The following is a 16174-nucleotide window of genomic DNA, read 5'->3' on the forward strand; positions in this document are numbered from 1 at the left end:
CAACATTCAAAAATATGACAACATACAGGTTTTAGAAAATAAACCGGTAACAGCAGACAGTGACAGACAATGGTTGATTTGTTGGACACCTTTTTTATTCAGAATTTCACTTTTTTTCTATGTCCTTGGAGTGAAAAACCGCTGCCCCTCTCAAACTTTACCTTGTTTATTGTTAAAGATGTCAACAATTTGTTAGGGTTCCGGTTAAACATAAAATCCACAAACAATGCATCAACATGTTGCTTGACCAGTCTGTATCAAATGCAATAAATTATGTCTATGCTAATCACTATGTTTGTTGGGATTAACAAAACATACTTATTTCACAAAATTACTGGACAAAAATCCTTTACTTTTATAAAAAAACAACAAAAAGACTGCCAAAATCGTTTATTTGGGGGAAAAGGAATATACATTTATTTATTCTAATAAATGAATTTAAATTTTGCTGAGGGCTCAATTACATGAAGTGAGGATATCCTACCTAAAAATGCAGCACTAGTGCCCAGCAAACAGAAACAAACTGATGTGTTCAAAAAACATTTCATCTTGTTTTTGTTGCAACTATTAATATGAAAACGGCATTTCTACTTGCTCTCCTCACATCATGAAATTGAGCCCTAAAAGATTCATCTCTGGGAAGCAAACAAGAACAGTAACAATTAAAAAATAATCAAACACAATCTTTCACTTTCACAGAGAAACTATGCAGTCAACTAGTACGCAAGCGAGAGAAACTGCACAGCAAATCTGTGAAATGGAAGCATTAAAATTCACAATGAAAGCATCCTCAATGATCGTGAAAATGTAATTCAGACAATCAAAATATGATGTGGCAAAGACCACACGGAAAAATCTGAGTGCTTACATAATTCATTACCACTCAAACTGCTACTGCATTCGCTTGCAATATCGGTTCTCAACTTTCGTTCACATAGTGATATTTTTTTCCCCACATTTTTTTCTGACTTATATAATACCCTTGTTCCAATGGATGATGCAATCGAATCCCAGTCTGGTTTTTGGCAGTGACCGTATTCAACATCGGATTTAACGACAACGGCGGAAATGTTTTACAAAGCCCGGAGAAAAACAACAATTGATGCAGAGCTTCCTAGAACACCACTATGAAGAACAGGAGCAAGCCAGTTTTTAAAAGACCTCTGAACAATCAGTAAGAAACCGGGGCAAAAAAAAAAAAACAAACAAACAAAATGATCCTTCATACCAAAATACCCAAATGAAATCTTTTGGAAGAGACGAGAAATCACGGAGGTTTGAATGCCATTCAGTCCCTGGTATTGTGTAATCACTGTTACCTAGGCAACTAAACACTGCGGAAATTTTCTTTCATAGGAAGCTGAGCAGAGGAGGTCTTGTTTCTCTCCTATGAAAGGCACTTGTAAGCTTTGTCGCTTGTGCAAAATTGTATCTTCAGTATTAAAATACAAAAAGTACTCTCTCTCTACAACAGCTTCTTAGGAAAATCAACTGAATAAAAATATTTTGTTTAAAGACCCAAACGGCTAAAAATATACATCCTACCACAGACTACTGCAAGTTTGCTACACATTATTTTCAATCCACATACGAAGGCTGCACAATACCAGGGAAGGACTGACGGCGGGAAATGATGTAGATCTGAAGAAGACGCCTGGATGATGCCAGAATGGCGAGGACGTCTGCGAGGAGACAAGAGTACAAGGACCTGTCTACAGCTCGTCCTTGGCTTGGTCTCCTTCCTCTTCCTCCTCCTCCTCTTCATCAAACTCTTCATCCTGGGGGAAAGCAGTGGGGGGGGGGGAAATATAAACCACAACTGCTACTTTATGCAGTACTGATTGCAAACACTTGAGGTCCATTAACGTTCATCGAGGGAAACGAAAACGGTGTTTGATTCATTTATTTTCATTTTATTTTACCAGGGTAGCCCCATCAGTTATCAAGGAACTATTCTCCCTGGGTGCCCTGGGTTACATCTCACGTCATCCTACAGATAACACATTTGTACTATCAACTTGTTTTTTTTTTTTTTTGTATTGACGTTAGTTTAGGCTTAGGGTTTGGTACACAGGAGTGCCAATTATCCTCAGCACAGCATTGTAGTAAATGCCCGAAGCATGGTCTTGCTTCAGGGTGTTAATTAGTATGCTGTAATTTACAGTAATAATATCCTTATTAACAACTTTACTTCAGACATACACCAATGTGTTTACGGTCTGTCCAAGGAAGTGTGAACATTTTAAGGCCATGACCCAACCTTCCACTGGTACAGATGAAACTAACAGGAACAGTCGTTGACAGAATTTGGCATCAGAGAGATTCATATTGTTGATTTGGTCTTTTTTGGTCTCCTTTTGACATTTTAAACCAGGTATTTGACTGATGCACTTAGGTTTTTTTTTAAGGGAATTCAGAATAAATGTTTTTCTTACATCCTCTGGGCCTGCACCATCAACTCCTCCCGACTCCAGGAACTTGGAGAGATCTTCCAGCGTTCTACCCCCATTGTAATCAACCACCTGCCAAAACAAAAAAATTCCAAATACTTCAAATGGTCCTAGTGTAACATTTCAATTTTGGGGGTTACAAACCCAGGTCTTTACAACAAGGGTCATGGAAACATGTCGGCGCAAACAGATCAAATAAATGGTGCATATGATAATGTCCAGGCATTATTAAAAGCATACTAAAATACTGTAAAAACTGACAACTGTGCGCTCTGGTACAGGTTCATGTACATGTGGCCTGGGATGCGCGGATTCATTTCTGTTTGCATTAATTTCTTTTTTCATTTTTTTGGGTCACTGAGACCAATATGTTCTTGAAAATCTACATCGATGCCGTGCCTTGATCTTTAATGAGGGTCTGAAATTTTCTATCATGAGGTTGACAGGTGTCCGAAGTGTCCCCTGTGATCTTTTTTACCGTAAAAAATGTACAGGACATCCCAATAACAATTGGGTTTCCAGAAGCCAAGGGTTGGATGACCCCGTTCAAAGAGACTTTACTCTGGATATTTATGGGAGGGGGGGAGGGGAAGGGATTCCCCATACCGCTCACCTCATTGGTCTCTTTCCTGAAAAATTTTAACGTGGGGAAGCCGCCAATTGAAACCCCTTCAACTTCATTGGCTGTGGAGTCCATCTTGGCGATAACGAGGTCCTCACGGTCAGCAAACTTTTTGCCCAGTTCATCGTAGATAGGGGCCAGCTTCTTGCAATGGCCACACCATGGTGCATCTGTACGGTAGGTAAGAGCAATGAAGTGTGTCTTGAGACGACACTGGATGATGCTGCGACACTGTACGATGTGAACCTTGACCTCATTCAATAGCACATTATGTATGCTGGCATCGACACATACAGCACACCGCCATTGACGGCATGCATCAAGAAGTATGCACAGTGTTACACTACTGACTGTGGCCTTGTTCAGCCAAGACAGCCTATAAGCAATATCCCAACAAAGTTTTTGTACTTGTTTATCTTTTCATAAAGTACTATTAAGTACTACTAAATAGTAATAAATTTTCTGGCAAATCTGTCAGGCTGTGTTTGCGTGTGCTGGTTTGTCTGTAGTTTGTTCCTTAGGGTGACTTACTAGGAACCTTCCTCATCTTGGGAATCTCAACCCCACATACTAAACAGTGTACATATGCAGATGGATTATTTGTGGCATAAAACATAGTCAGTTTATATTTTGTGTTCCAGTGCTACGATGAACTATAGAAATGACAACTTGTGAAGCTAGAGATGTGTAGCAGGTGTCATGATGTAGCTACTGATTTGTGTAGCAGGTGTCATGATGTAGCTACTGATTTGTGTAGCAGGTGTCATGATGTAGCTACTGATTTGTGTAGCAGGTGGCAAGGTGTACAGACTGTTTCAGCCAGGGCCTTGATTCACCATCAGGTGCACCCTGCGGCACAGAGCTCCACCCTCAACAGGAATCATTTCCATATATCAAGTCAACGTACTAATGCAGTGCTCACCCTAACAGATTCCAACAAAGCCTGGTTTGGGGTTTTTTTGCTGGTTGGGATTCTTAGGGTAAGCCTAACCCTCCTCAATCCTCCAAAATCCTTCGGACGGTTTGGAGGATTTTGGAGGATTGAGGATGAATGGCAAATGTGCAATGAGTGAAGGTCGTTGGTTAGACCTTGTGTTGTTCTTGCTCAGTCATGCATAAATTCAGCTTTTGAATCAACAGCACTGCTCAAGAATACCATTTGCACTGCCTCAACAATATGACAGGAATTGCCGGATGATTTTAAAGGATTGAGGCAGTAGGCACACCTCAAGTAACATTTTCAAGAAATTTTGGAAAATTTCGGAGGATTGAGGGAGAATCAAATTTTGTCAACCCCCAAATTGAAGGATTCTGGAGGGTTGAGGAGTGTCCCTAGCAAAAAGGACCTAGGGGGTTAGGGTTAATTCGTGTGTCACTGACAAATTTCAATCAGATAATACCACTGAGTAGCACACACTTACAGAACTCAACCAATACGTCCTTGGTCTTGTCGTAGACAACATCAGCAAAGTTTTTGCCGACGAGGACCTTGACTGGCTCCTTGTCCCAGTCCTCTGGGATTTCCTCCGATTTGAGGTGAGGCTGGATACAAAATAAAAAAAGGAAACCCGTCAAACAAATTGTCTGCTTATTACACTTACATACAACTGAACAGCTAAAAATGAAAATTCTTTCGTGAACCAAAGAAACATTGAACACTGGTCAACTGTCTCAAAATCTGTGACACGTCTCATGTCAAGCTGGAAAAAAATGTACAACAAAAAAATGAGCTTATATTTAGTACAAGATTGAGACTTTACAAATAGACTAAAAATGTTGAGAAGACTTGCAGAAAAAGTTCCACACACAGATATCACTTGACACCTTGTGCAAAAATCCTATGAAATTGTTCTGAAAATTCCAAGAATTTTCTAAGTAAATGCTTTGGTATTGTCCCTGCTAAATTGACAATTTAGGACATGTTATCACTTTCTGACGGCTGATAAAACACTGTCGGGAAAAAATGAGTGACGTCCATATATGGAACTCTTACACGACTCTGCAGCAGAACATAAGAAGTTTTTCCACTAATCATGTTCCAACAGCTACATCCTTGGGTATTCAGTATCTTCCCCACAGAGAACCCTAAGCAACCAAGAAATCCCTCAAGAAATGCCAGCTCACCTTAAGTTTGCCCTCCTTGTAGTCATCTACAAACTTCTTGATAGTTTCTACGGTCATGTCTGTTGATTCTGGCATGTACTTCTTCATGTCATCGGACAGGACAATAATCCTCATGGTGGGAAGGCTGTCTTTAGCGATGGCAAAGAATTCTGTGATGCGGGCATTTGTCTCCACATCGGTGTTGATCAGAACAAAAAGCATCTGTGGGGAAAACATACATCAGACATTGCTGGCATGAGTCATTTCTGTCGCAGTCATACTTGTTCACTGCATTATGCTTTGATTTTTATTGTATTCTCTCGAAGTGGAACACCTATAGTAAATAGAACGGTCCCGTTATGTACCAATTCAGCTTGACCAATAAATTTTTAGCTAAAGCAGAGTCTTAGCCAGTGTAAAAATCCCCAATCACCATAGGTTGCTCAGGACGCGATTAAGTGGTCCGTTCGTAGTTGCAACAGGCTTACCTAATTTCTACCCGGCCCCTGGGGATTGTTTAACTAAATTTACATTTTTTTTTGTATTTACAACCATCGTTTTCTTCACTTTGTTTATACTCATGAATTTTTTGGTAGACTTTAATCTTGGAAAGTGTGTGAGTGTGTGTGAGAACGAATTTTAATATTCAATTACCTGTGCAGACTTGTGTTCCACACAGAAAATACATGCACAAGAGTGACTGTGGGCATTAATGCATATTTGTGCTGTTAAACCAGAGGAGGCTTAAAGAAATGAATTTAACAATTATCCATAAATAAGTATTGCTCTCGCAAATCTGGTAAAAAAGTAAAGTTAATAAGTTGTAAGTAATCTATCACTGCAAATTTAAGGGTGCATCGACAAATTATTTATCTGACTTGAACTCCATTATACAAAGTGTACATAACCTGAAATTGGAAATGTACAGGCTGGAATTTTACAGACTGGTCTCGTGCCAATTTTTCAGTTATCTGAGATAGATCTTTAGAGAAGTGGTGACAATCCCGGGCTTTCAGAATGTGTCTTAGAGGGGACATCAAGAAAAGATCTGTTGAATGCTTTGGAGATCAAGCACCTTCACACTCTTTTGGAACAAATAAACGATGATTTTAGAAACCCCCGAGATGATAAAAAAAAGTCCTGGCAAAATGGAAAGACATTACCTCTCCTTTGTTCTCCTTGGCAACTTCACCAAAAGCTGAGTGGACTTCTGCAAATTTCTCATCCTCCTTGCCCATGAAGAGCAGGTTGTGTACCTTCACGTCCCCACCAAAGATTTTGGGCGCACTCTGTCCAGGCACAGCAGAAATATTAGCATTAAACCATGAGACACACACCAGCCAAGCTACACAACACGCTCAAAATATCCTGCTACCAAATTCTGATTAAACCTACTGGCTTGGGTATTCCGTAATAGGTTGGCAAAATGTCACAGACTGTCAAGAGAATCCAATTTGCAAGAGTATCTGCCTTGGGCAGAACCACTCTTTCCTCGGCTAAAAAAAGAGCCATGCTGGTGGGGCACCCGTCACATATGCATTTTTTAGTCGTTCGTGAACCAGCGAAGTTCAGTTCCGACCAAAGAAGCCTCCATTGTGAAGAAAACTGTACCCTCTTTCAGTCCAGCTCAGGGCTTTTTACCTCCTTGCAATGCAAATTAAAGTCACACTGAGGAAACAGTTGCGAGAGTAATAAATCATCAAAATTCCCTGATGTCTAATACCTACAGTTGATTTCATTGGTTCTTTTCCTGCACAGTGGAATAAAACCGTTTCATGTACTCTCAACAGACCATTTACTTAAAAAGATCATATCCCACATGACTGTGTACATCATCTGCAATGCGATGTGTAATTAACATGCATGTGTACCTTTGTATTATCTGAGATGGTCCAATTTGCCACTGTTTTCATTAAGTGACAGAAATCTATCTGGAGAGTGAAATCCAGGTTCTCAGAAAATCGCATTTAAAGTTGGTCTCTTTTGCAAATGATCATTTCCCCAAGACTTGACTTTCCCTTGACAACAAAAACTGGATTTTGCCCACAGTTTTGCCCATTCATGGTAACGTTATATCTATGGAGGACTACTATCTCTCTTCGTGAAAACAGTAAATGTGTATTAAGTTGCATTTTTCCCATGGAGATCATCGTGATTTGGCTGATTTGAGTAGATTTTATAAAAAATGATTACACCACTTTGTTGGCAGCAGTTAACCATGACGATTTTGCTAAAAAAAAAAAACCACAGAAATTTAAGAAAGATTACAATTTGGGGCACTTTTTTTCTCTCCGTGAAAACGGCGACGAATTGCCTGGTATTGGCACAAGACACTGCAGGAAAGATGCACTGTCAGGCAGACAGCCGTGTGTGTGGGGTACCATACAATACTCCAAAACATCGTATAAAAGCCTACAGACCACTACAATGGATTTTGGGGGATGAGGAGATTTGCATTCACAAAGAGGGGAGGAAACTTACCTCATCGGTGAATTCAATGACAAGGGGCAGACGGTTGTTCAACACGAATGTCTTGATATTTTCTGCAGTCATTTCACCCTCAAAGTTATCACGCTTGTTATCAAACTGAAAGGAAAAACATGTTTACAATCGAAGGTAGGTTGCACAACTAAATCTCAAATCACTGATGGAAACAATGGCACATTATAGAGGGGGCTACAGTGAACAGGCAGCACCAATGGATAGATGCTCAGGAGCAATAAACAGGAAAACTGAGTAGGTTGAAACAGCCGGTAGGTGACCACAACTGACAGGCAGCTAGAGCAGCAGCATGCCTCTCAAATGCAGAAAAATATTTACTCCACTTTTGATTACTTTTCTGGCAATTACTTGTTTTCAAGGGACCTGACATTAACACAGACGGTGTGGAATGTGCCTGAACAGAAAAAAAACCCAAAAAACTTATTTCTGAAAATGATGAATGTGACCTAAGAAAAGCCCTGATCTATTATGGCAGACAATAATGAAGTTTACACCCCACGCCTAGTCATCTTTCTCATCAACATAGGATTCTCTCTGCATTAATTCTGATGAGATAAAAGCATGCAACACACAAGTGAGGATCTTCAGGTCTACCTTCTTCATCAAGACGATGCTGTTATCACTCGTCTCGTACTTCTTGAAGACGTCCTCTGAAGACGAGATGCCAAAGATGACGTCATCCATCCCCGAGGCCACCTCCAGGAATGCCTTGGCCTTGTCCGACTCCTTGTCCTTGAAGAAGCCAAAGACCACCACCTCGTTGTCTGCTTCCAGTTTATCTGCCTCCTCCACTGTCTCAACGGCTTTGGCAGGGGGGCCGGTCTTCTTGTTGAGCCACGTGATGATCTCTTCTGAGGTTCGTCCGCCTACCCCCCGAGAAAAATCAAAATATGGCTTATCAAATTCTGGGAGCATCAACCTGTATTTTGGAAATTTACAGCAAAAAGCCTTTATGACCAAAACAAAGTCTCTGAGTCACTGAACAAAATATTTCAAAGTGTCTCTACTATTATCGTTCTTGGTACAACACACTTCAATATTATCAAAACTAGACCAAAGGATTATGATGAACCCTAATTGCACTGAAGAAGCACCTCAAGTACGTTAAGCATTAAAACCCTCCTACGCTGAAGTCACTCTTGGGGTCACTTGGTGAACACCTCAAAGCAGCACAGCTGTGTTGTGTTGTGTACTGCACCAACAGTCCCTCACAGGAATATCAGATTGCACTTTTGTGCTGCCCAACAAACTGTGCTTCACTGTTTCATGTGCATAATTGTGCAGTAAACCAAATGCAGTGAAGAGGTCTGCACAAAAGACCCCGTGTCATTTTGTGCTGGCAACCTACTGTGTACACACTGAACCTGTACATGTTTGTGTTCCATGTAGAAAATACATGCACGAGAGTGACTGTTGGGCACTCGTGCATATTTGTGCTGTAAAACCAAAGGAGGGTTAAGAATATTTGGGAGTCATTCCACACTTCACCACCTACAGTGCATCCTGCTTCAAAGAGAATCCCACGTGTTGTATACGTACATGAAAGAATTGCCTATTACGTGTTCATAAGTGTGAGTGGGACAATAACTTGACCTTTGGGCAAACCTGAGCCACACCTGCCACTTGTGAATTCACAGTGGATTGTGCGGCTCTTTATCATTTTGCTTACCCCTGAAATAACGCAACATGCAAAGTTTGATATGGGCCGTGGTATATACATATTAGACAGGCCGTTTTCCAATACTCATCTTCGTCTCCATCTCGAGCTTCGTGTAGGAAACAATCCTCGATTGTGGGCCTGAAGCGTTTAAATTAAATTGAAATACTGTAATGTGTTGCTCTTTTGCATCTTACTTGATGTTTTGTGGCACTATCAGACTTACTATTGCACTTACAATCTCAAAGTCAGGAAGTAAAAAAAACAGTTGAAGCCTGAGACAGAGCCCAAGTCGAGTATTGGAAAATGGCCAGTCTGGCACTCTAGTTTGCTCAAAGGCAAAATATTCAGACCCTACACCTGGCAGCAATCACGTTTCCATTGCATGTGGCAAAGAATGAAAGGAAATATCCGTAGCTGTAATTAAAAAACACTTTCAGAGTCCTGCATCTTACCGCTGTAGTCAATGACCTGGCCATTCTTGAAGAACTTGATGGTGGGATAGCCGCGCACTTGGTACGTTTTGGCTACTTCGGCCTGTTCCGTAGCATCCACCTTGGCCAACTTGATGTCAGGGTTGGATTCCTTGAGAGAGGTGGCTGCCTTGGCATATTCTGGTGCCAGTGCTTTGCAGTGGCCACACCAGGGGGCATCTGGAAGTATTACAAGGAATACAAAAAAAGTTACATAGGTGTTCTTGCTTGGAACTTTTAGAAACTGGATGCACCCCACTCTTCCATTATTTCTTGGAATGAATTTCCCTGTGGCATTTCAAGGTTTGCAACGTTCCTGAGAAACTCAATTCAAAAACATATTTGATGGAATATATCCAGTGACAAAATACAGAATCAATAAGGGACATCTCATTAAGCCAAGTTAAAAAACAGTGTGTTCCAGACCTGCAGTATAAACACTTCAAATGTTTGAAGGCAAGAAACTGCCTCAACATGGCCAGACACACACAATATTCAACACAAAACTCATAGACTTTCAGACTTTAATCAACTATGATTAGAACTTTTGGGTTTAGGTAACAAGTGAGGGGATATTTCACATAATACAGGTCATGTTGACAAGCCAACAGACTGGTGTGCAGACGTGCAAACTCCAACAACTGTGCAGTTTCACTTTACCACGCTGTATGTAAATTACAAGCACCTGAGCTACTTTCTGAATGCACTGCCCACTCACTGTATGAAATGTCTGCATCTATTGCCATTTATGATTTACAATTCAATCACTTCTGGGCCAGGAGAATAATTGTGGCAGGCTACATACATGTACTGGTAGCACTGAAACTAGTCAGAAATACAGGTCATACAGATATTTTCAGAAACACTTCCATGAAAACCTTTTTTTTATGAAAACACAATATCCACTCAAAAAACCCAACACACACACTAAGTTTTTCATGGAAGTATTTCTGGAAATACATGTATCTCTGTCATCAATGCTTAACCCTTGGAGGACTGAGGACTTTTCAGGTTGATAGAAAGAATATACATGTACATGTACTATTGCTCTATTCCACTTCTGCCCAGTAATGACAAACTCTTCCTGAGTAAACGCCAAATGGGAACAATATGTGTCTGTTTCTTGTCACAATAACTACTGTATCAGCCTACGCCGACAACTTTATTGGTTGTATTTCACAGCTACACATACAAAGCATACTTTTGCACGTGCTTACAATTGCTTCCTCAATTTTAATCACTTTTTGCTGAAATGATCGATAGGCTTGGTACAACTAATTAGCCACAGGCATTAAGTGCTATTGCAACAGAGCCGTTAAACAAATGCTGCTGTATGGAAATTATGAGATCCATCCCAATTCATCGGGAATATTTCACTGGAAAAAAAAAGCATTCAAGGCATTTTTTTCACCCGATTCCAAATATTTTCATTTCTCAGAGTAACACTGACATCATTCCAACACGCCACCGTGACTAATTTGCCTGGTTTGAAAAATTCATTACTTCTGCTCTCACGCTGAAAAGTCTAATTACTCATAAAACAAGGTAAGACTGATAACGCAATCACACAATGTCAGTCATGGTTCACAGGCCCTATGAGAAACAGGACATATGGACACAAGCACGGCCTTAGAGATGAAGATGTTATCAATATCAGATAACCAGCATACTGTGCCAGTGTATCGGCACACAATTCATTATGAATGAACAGCCTGGATATCCTACCCGCATAAAAGACACTTATTATCCCTAAAGCTGACGTGGCTTTACACCACAGAGCCGTCTGTGAATCGGGGGGGGGGGAGGGGAGGAGGGGACTACTGGACAGCATTATTTGTATTGTTTGCTGAACCCTTTTTTTTCTTTCATTCTGATACAAATTTCTGGGTTAATTTTGCTTGAATTAACAGACTTTTCATGGGGTAAGATAACATTCATAGTAATTGCCACGTGTACCACCTGTAGATCACACGGTGTATATTTCATAATATCATCCGCTCCTTGACCATATGGCACACTGTGAGAAAGGAGAAAATTCCTAAATGATAATTGGACAAAAAAACTGATAACATTTGTTTGAAAACTCCAAAATAAAAACTGCAATTCTGATGTACACTGTAATTTTTGTTTACTGTATACATGTGGTATACACTTCCTTCCATACAGCTCTCTATTCACAAGACACGACAGCTAAAGATTACACGTGGCTCAGAAGGAAATGCATTCTTCCTCTGTGTAGTGACTAATAAGGTCATTCCATATTGAGACCTGGGGCCAATTTCACAGAGCTGCTTAAGCACAACATTTTGCTTAAGCGCGAGAAAACCTTGCTTGATAAATCAGGTAACCAGCCAAAGCACCATGTGATGCATATTGTATCGTATTTAGCTGTCTTTTGGTTAGCAAGACAATCAGATACAGTTTGAGCTGGTAACCTTTGTTTTTTTTTTAAGGTAGGTTGTTCACACTCAAGCAAATTTTGTGCTTAAGCAGCTCTATGAAATTTGCCCGTTCTTTGAGCACTATACTCTGCTTTCTGTTCAAGTGTTCAAATGGTTTATAAAGAACTTTGGACCCCAACTGTCTTAATTAAGGTTCTCATAATTCCATATTTGGTTTGACTGATTTTGCGTGTTCACTATATGCATGTTCCTCAAAGCTACATGTACCTGTGCTTCACATAGAAACTGCTTCCAACGATGTTATAAGCACACGTACGAGCTTGAAACATTCTAAACTGATTAACTCCAGACTGTTCGATTACGGTAGATTTAGCAGATTACTGGCACATTACTCCAATGCACTGCAGTTTTAAATAACTCCTCTGTTTATGTTACATAACCAGAATACTCATACTTCAAGCCATTATAGTTGGAAGAATAAATCGACCATACCATGCACTACGATACGATGTATTACAAAAAATACGGCAGGTTGTGTTGCGCAAATTTTGTATTAAGCCTCCTTCAGCTTTATTTCAAAAATATTGCACAGAGTTTTCAAATTTCAGCGCAACATATGGTACATGTATCGTCTTTGCAAGTGGGCAAGTGGCATACTGTACAGACTTATGCCACGTGCTTCATGAACCGTTGATCACGGGAGTGATTAAAAGAAGCGCAGTTTAAAGCGTTTGACATTTGATTGGCACCACTTCAAAAAAAGGGTACATTCGCGTACAATGAACTAGTTCAGTATTCCAATGGCACATGCTCAGAACAAGACTATTTGAGTACAGCTACGCCTGCACGTGATAGTCTGTCCTATCAGCTTAGCCATACACTGACTCGCACGTGTACTTTGTTCCCGAAAGACCTTGGCTTTTTGAAATTACAAAGTGGTTTGTTCAGATTTTGCTTTCCACAAACTTTGCTGGTTACGGTAATAAGACGGTTAAGTTTACTCTCGTGCATTCTTCTTTTTTTTTACCAAACTTTGCTGAGGATGTTTTCCTCTAAAATGACTTTCAGAGAAACAATCTGTAGACAACAAGCTGCTCAGCAATTGATTTACCTGAAATTTTCAACATAAAGATGTTTGCTTCTTCACAAGGTTGTCTCCAGCTTCCAAATAAATTTCAAGAAAAATGCTGCTGGGATCCAACACTGTCAGGCCCTCCTAACTTGTAAAATGTGACAAATGGATCTGTTGGTACAGTATATACCCAACCACTTCCCAGCACTAGAATGTCTTGCACTGTCGTTTCCTTCCAAAACAATCAGGAATCATTATACATACTTGTATGCATAGTCGTCCATGTTTGAAACAATGCATACCAAGTTACTGACCCACAAACCAGAAAAATGCCATAAACCCTCTCTCTATTAGCTTTTCCCTACATGTACAAGCCTTACTGGATTCTACCAAATCCTCCACTATGCAAGAAACCAATGATACAACTGTTAACACTCTACCTCAACTCGGACAAAGCCACAAGCAAAAATGTACAACTGTACATGTAACATGTACCTGTATGTTATTACATGAAATTGAACTAAGCTTCACTACCCCCAATCCCAATTCTATCCCCAATTTTCCAAAATGCCCCAGTGGATTCTGGAGGATAATGCTTGCACAATTAACTTTTTAACAGAGTCCCTGAGCAGGGTTTCGGTTGGGATTTCAAGTAGCTGCCTGCCCTTTCTGGTGAAGGATGCATATTACCATATACCTGTCCACTCCCAACCAGTGACACTAGTTAAGACCCCTTAACCCTCCTTTTGCTGTCACTATCCAAACAGTCAAAAAGTCCTTCTACATGTACTTCTCCCTGTACAGCACATAGACATCATGTCACTTGACTGATTTTGACTGATAGGACTACTGTCACGAATGCATCTTTACACAGAAGGGTTAATAGTTAAGTCTATCACAAGATCAACATAAGATCTCCAGTCTGAATTCAAGTCACAAGTAAACTACAACAAATGTATTCATTTGTCAATGTTCGTCTTGTTACTTGTGACTGATCTTGTGACTAGTCTTAAGGTCTTGACTACAACATGAATCCAAATGAATCTTGAATATGGTATCCACTTTCAGTCTTTTGAGGTCCACATTTGCATCCAATGTTTTGGGAAGATACATGTATATGCTAAGATTTACTCACCAATAGAGTGTAATTTTTTGTTCCTTTTGTACAAAGAAAATTGCTTTATCCAAAGATGTTATTGCTTATCCCTAAGACAGGTGGACAGATTTTTTGCAAAGCTCAGGCCGAAAGACATAAATTTACATACTCATGCATGGTCGGCATGACGTCCCATTGGCCGGAGTGTTTTGCAGCATGATGGTAAGGCAAAGGGGAAATACCCTTTGGGCTCCGTGCAGAGAGTGCTTTGCACATGTAATGAAGTACTCATATAGGAAAGAATGTCGCATTAATGTTTGCATATTCCTCTCAATATAGATCTGTTATTGTAGAAAATCATCGGTCATGAATCTGGTAGGCGTACTGACAAAAAACTTCAAATTTGGTAAGGAAAAACTTAAACAATCAGGCCTATCTTGACTCCCAACAGATTTTATACACAACCACGAAAGTGCTCAGCATGCAACATTCTCCAACGCCCCCCTCAAATATCAAAATCTTGCATGGCCATTTCTGACATCGTTGGTCTGATATGGAACGTAAGGGTGGAGATGGCAAACATAATGCTAAGTTTGAATATACAAAAGCACAACTGGATGTAGTGAGACTCTGGAATTGTCGAGCAACGGAAATACCGTATGTTGCGTGTTCTCAGTTGATTATTAGTGAAATCTCATCACATACTTTTTACAACCATCGCGTGATGGGGATGGTTGCAGGGCCATTGTAATTTTATAGCATGTGCCAAGCGTCGGAGCGGCACCAGTGCCGCGGCAGCACAACTTATTATCCATATTTCGTTTTGCTTTTTTATTATGTTTTCTTGCGTGCATTCCATGCGCTACCAATGTCATGCCATATTAAAACATCCGAACCGACCAGTTTGGTTCAGTTCGAAAGTGCAATGTCCGACGATTTTGGTTTGGTTTGGCAGTTCGGCTGCTGTACTACTCTAATGTACGGAGTACAAGTTGTCCTGGGTACGAGTGGTCCTCCTAGGTATGAGTTGACGTGGGTACGAGATGACGTGGGTACGAGTTGACCTGGGCGGGAGTTTGGAGGTACGAGTTGACCAGGGAACAAGTTGTCCCAGGTACAAGTTGACCTGGTTCCCATCTATTATCTAGTCTAAGAATAAGTGCAGCCATGCATGTCAGTGATCATTCATGGTAGGCATAATCAATCATTTTGGGATCAATTGAATAATTTTCGCATTGAATCCAACAACTTGACCCAGTATACACGGTATATGATATCACGGTTTCACATGCTGAAGATGGCATTAATCTGTTAATTAATGGCGGCATTTGTACACATGGCAAATTGACAGTTATCCTAAGCAAAGCATAACATATAGGCCAAGCTATATCGCAGATATCGCATACAACATAACATGCAGGATTCCACTTACAAAATTCAACCAGCACATAAGCATTTTCGCCAACATAGTCAGCCAAAGTCCCGTCCGTCAGAACGACAACATCCCCATCCATCTCAACATCTACAGCAAGAACAGTGGCCGCCAAAACGGCGAAAATTACCGCAAAACCCTTCATTTTAGGCACGATTTAAAGACCAAGTAGACGACGACAGGCAGACACGGTGCTTAGCAAACGTGGCAAAGAGGACCTACATTATGTGGGCATGCGTAATATACGACCTGCCTCCATCCGTGTGGATACGTGATTGGTTAAAAGTGAACTATGACCCGGTCGTGTCCTTTATTGACTGGCTGATCGGCGTCTTCTAACACGTAAAAGCAACCACGCGGCAAAA

General features: G+C 40.5%; 1 protein-coding gene across 1 annotated transcript; it reads right to left on the reverse strand.

Annotated features, from left to right (window-relative positions):
- Positions 1–73: 73 nt before the first annotated feature.
- On the reverse strand, positions 74–16041 carry p4hb (prolyl 4-hydroxylase subunit beta). The gene is made up of 10 exons (XM_022237849.2): positions 15810–16041; positions 9790–9987; positions 8272–8543; positions 7657–7761; positions 6339–6464; positions 5197–5397; positions 4494–4614; positions 3064–3242; positions 2436–2522; positions 74–1778 (listed from the first exon to the last, which is right to left on the reverse strand). Exons 1-10 carry the CDS (start codon positions 15952–15954, stop codon positions 1713–1715), a joined length of 1500 nt encoding a protein of 499 aa, XP_022093541.2. The 5' UTR covers positions 15955–16041; the 3' UTR covers positions 74–1712.
- Positions 16042–16174: the final 133 nt, after the last annotated feature.

The sequence above is a fragment of the Acanthaster planci genome, linkage group LG07, assembly GCF_054643075.1.
Source record: "Acanthaster planci isolate LZ-2023a linkage group LG07, COTS_SCS, whole genome shotgun sequence".
Lineage (NCBI taxonomy): Eukaryota > Metazoa > Echinodermata > Asteroidea > Valvatida > Acanthasteridae > Acanthaster > Acanthaster planci.

Excerpts from the sequence above, each read along its gene's own strand:
- p4hb (XM_022237849.2), bottom strand. The coding sequence starts at position 15,954 with ATGAAGGGTTTTGCGGTAATTTTCGCCGTTTTGGCGGCCACTGTTCTT. Across the intron at positions 4,615-5,196 it reads ACAAGGAGGGCAAACTTAAG|CCTCACCTCAAATCGGAGGA; the intron begins GTGAGCTGGCAT and ends TTTTGTATCCAG. Across the intron at positions 2,523-3,063 it reads TCAGGAAAGAGACCAATGAG|GTGGTTGATTACAATGGGGG; the intron begins GTGAGCGGTATG and ends TTGTTTTGGCAG.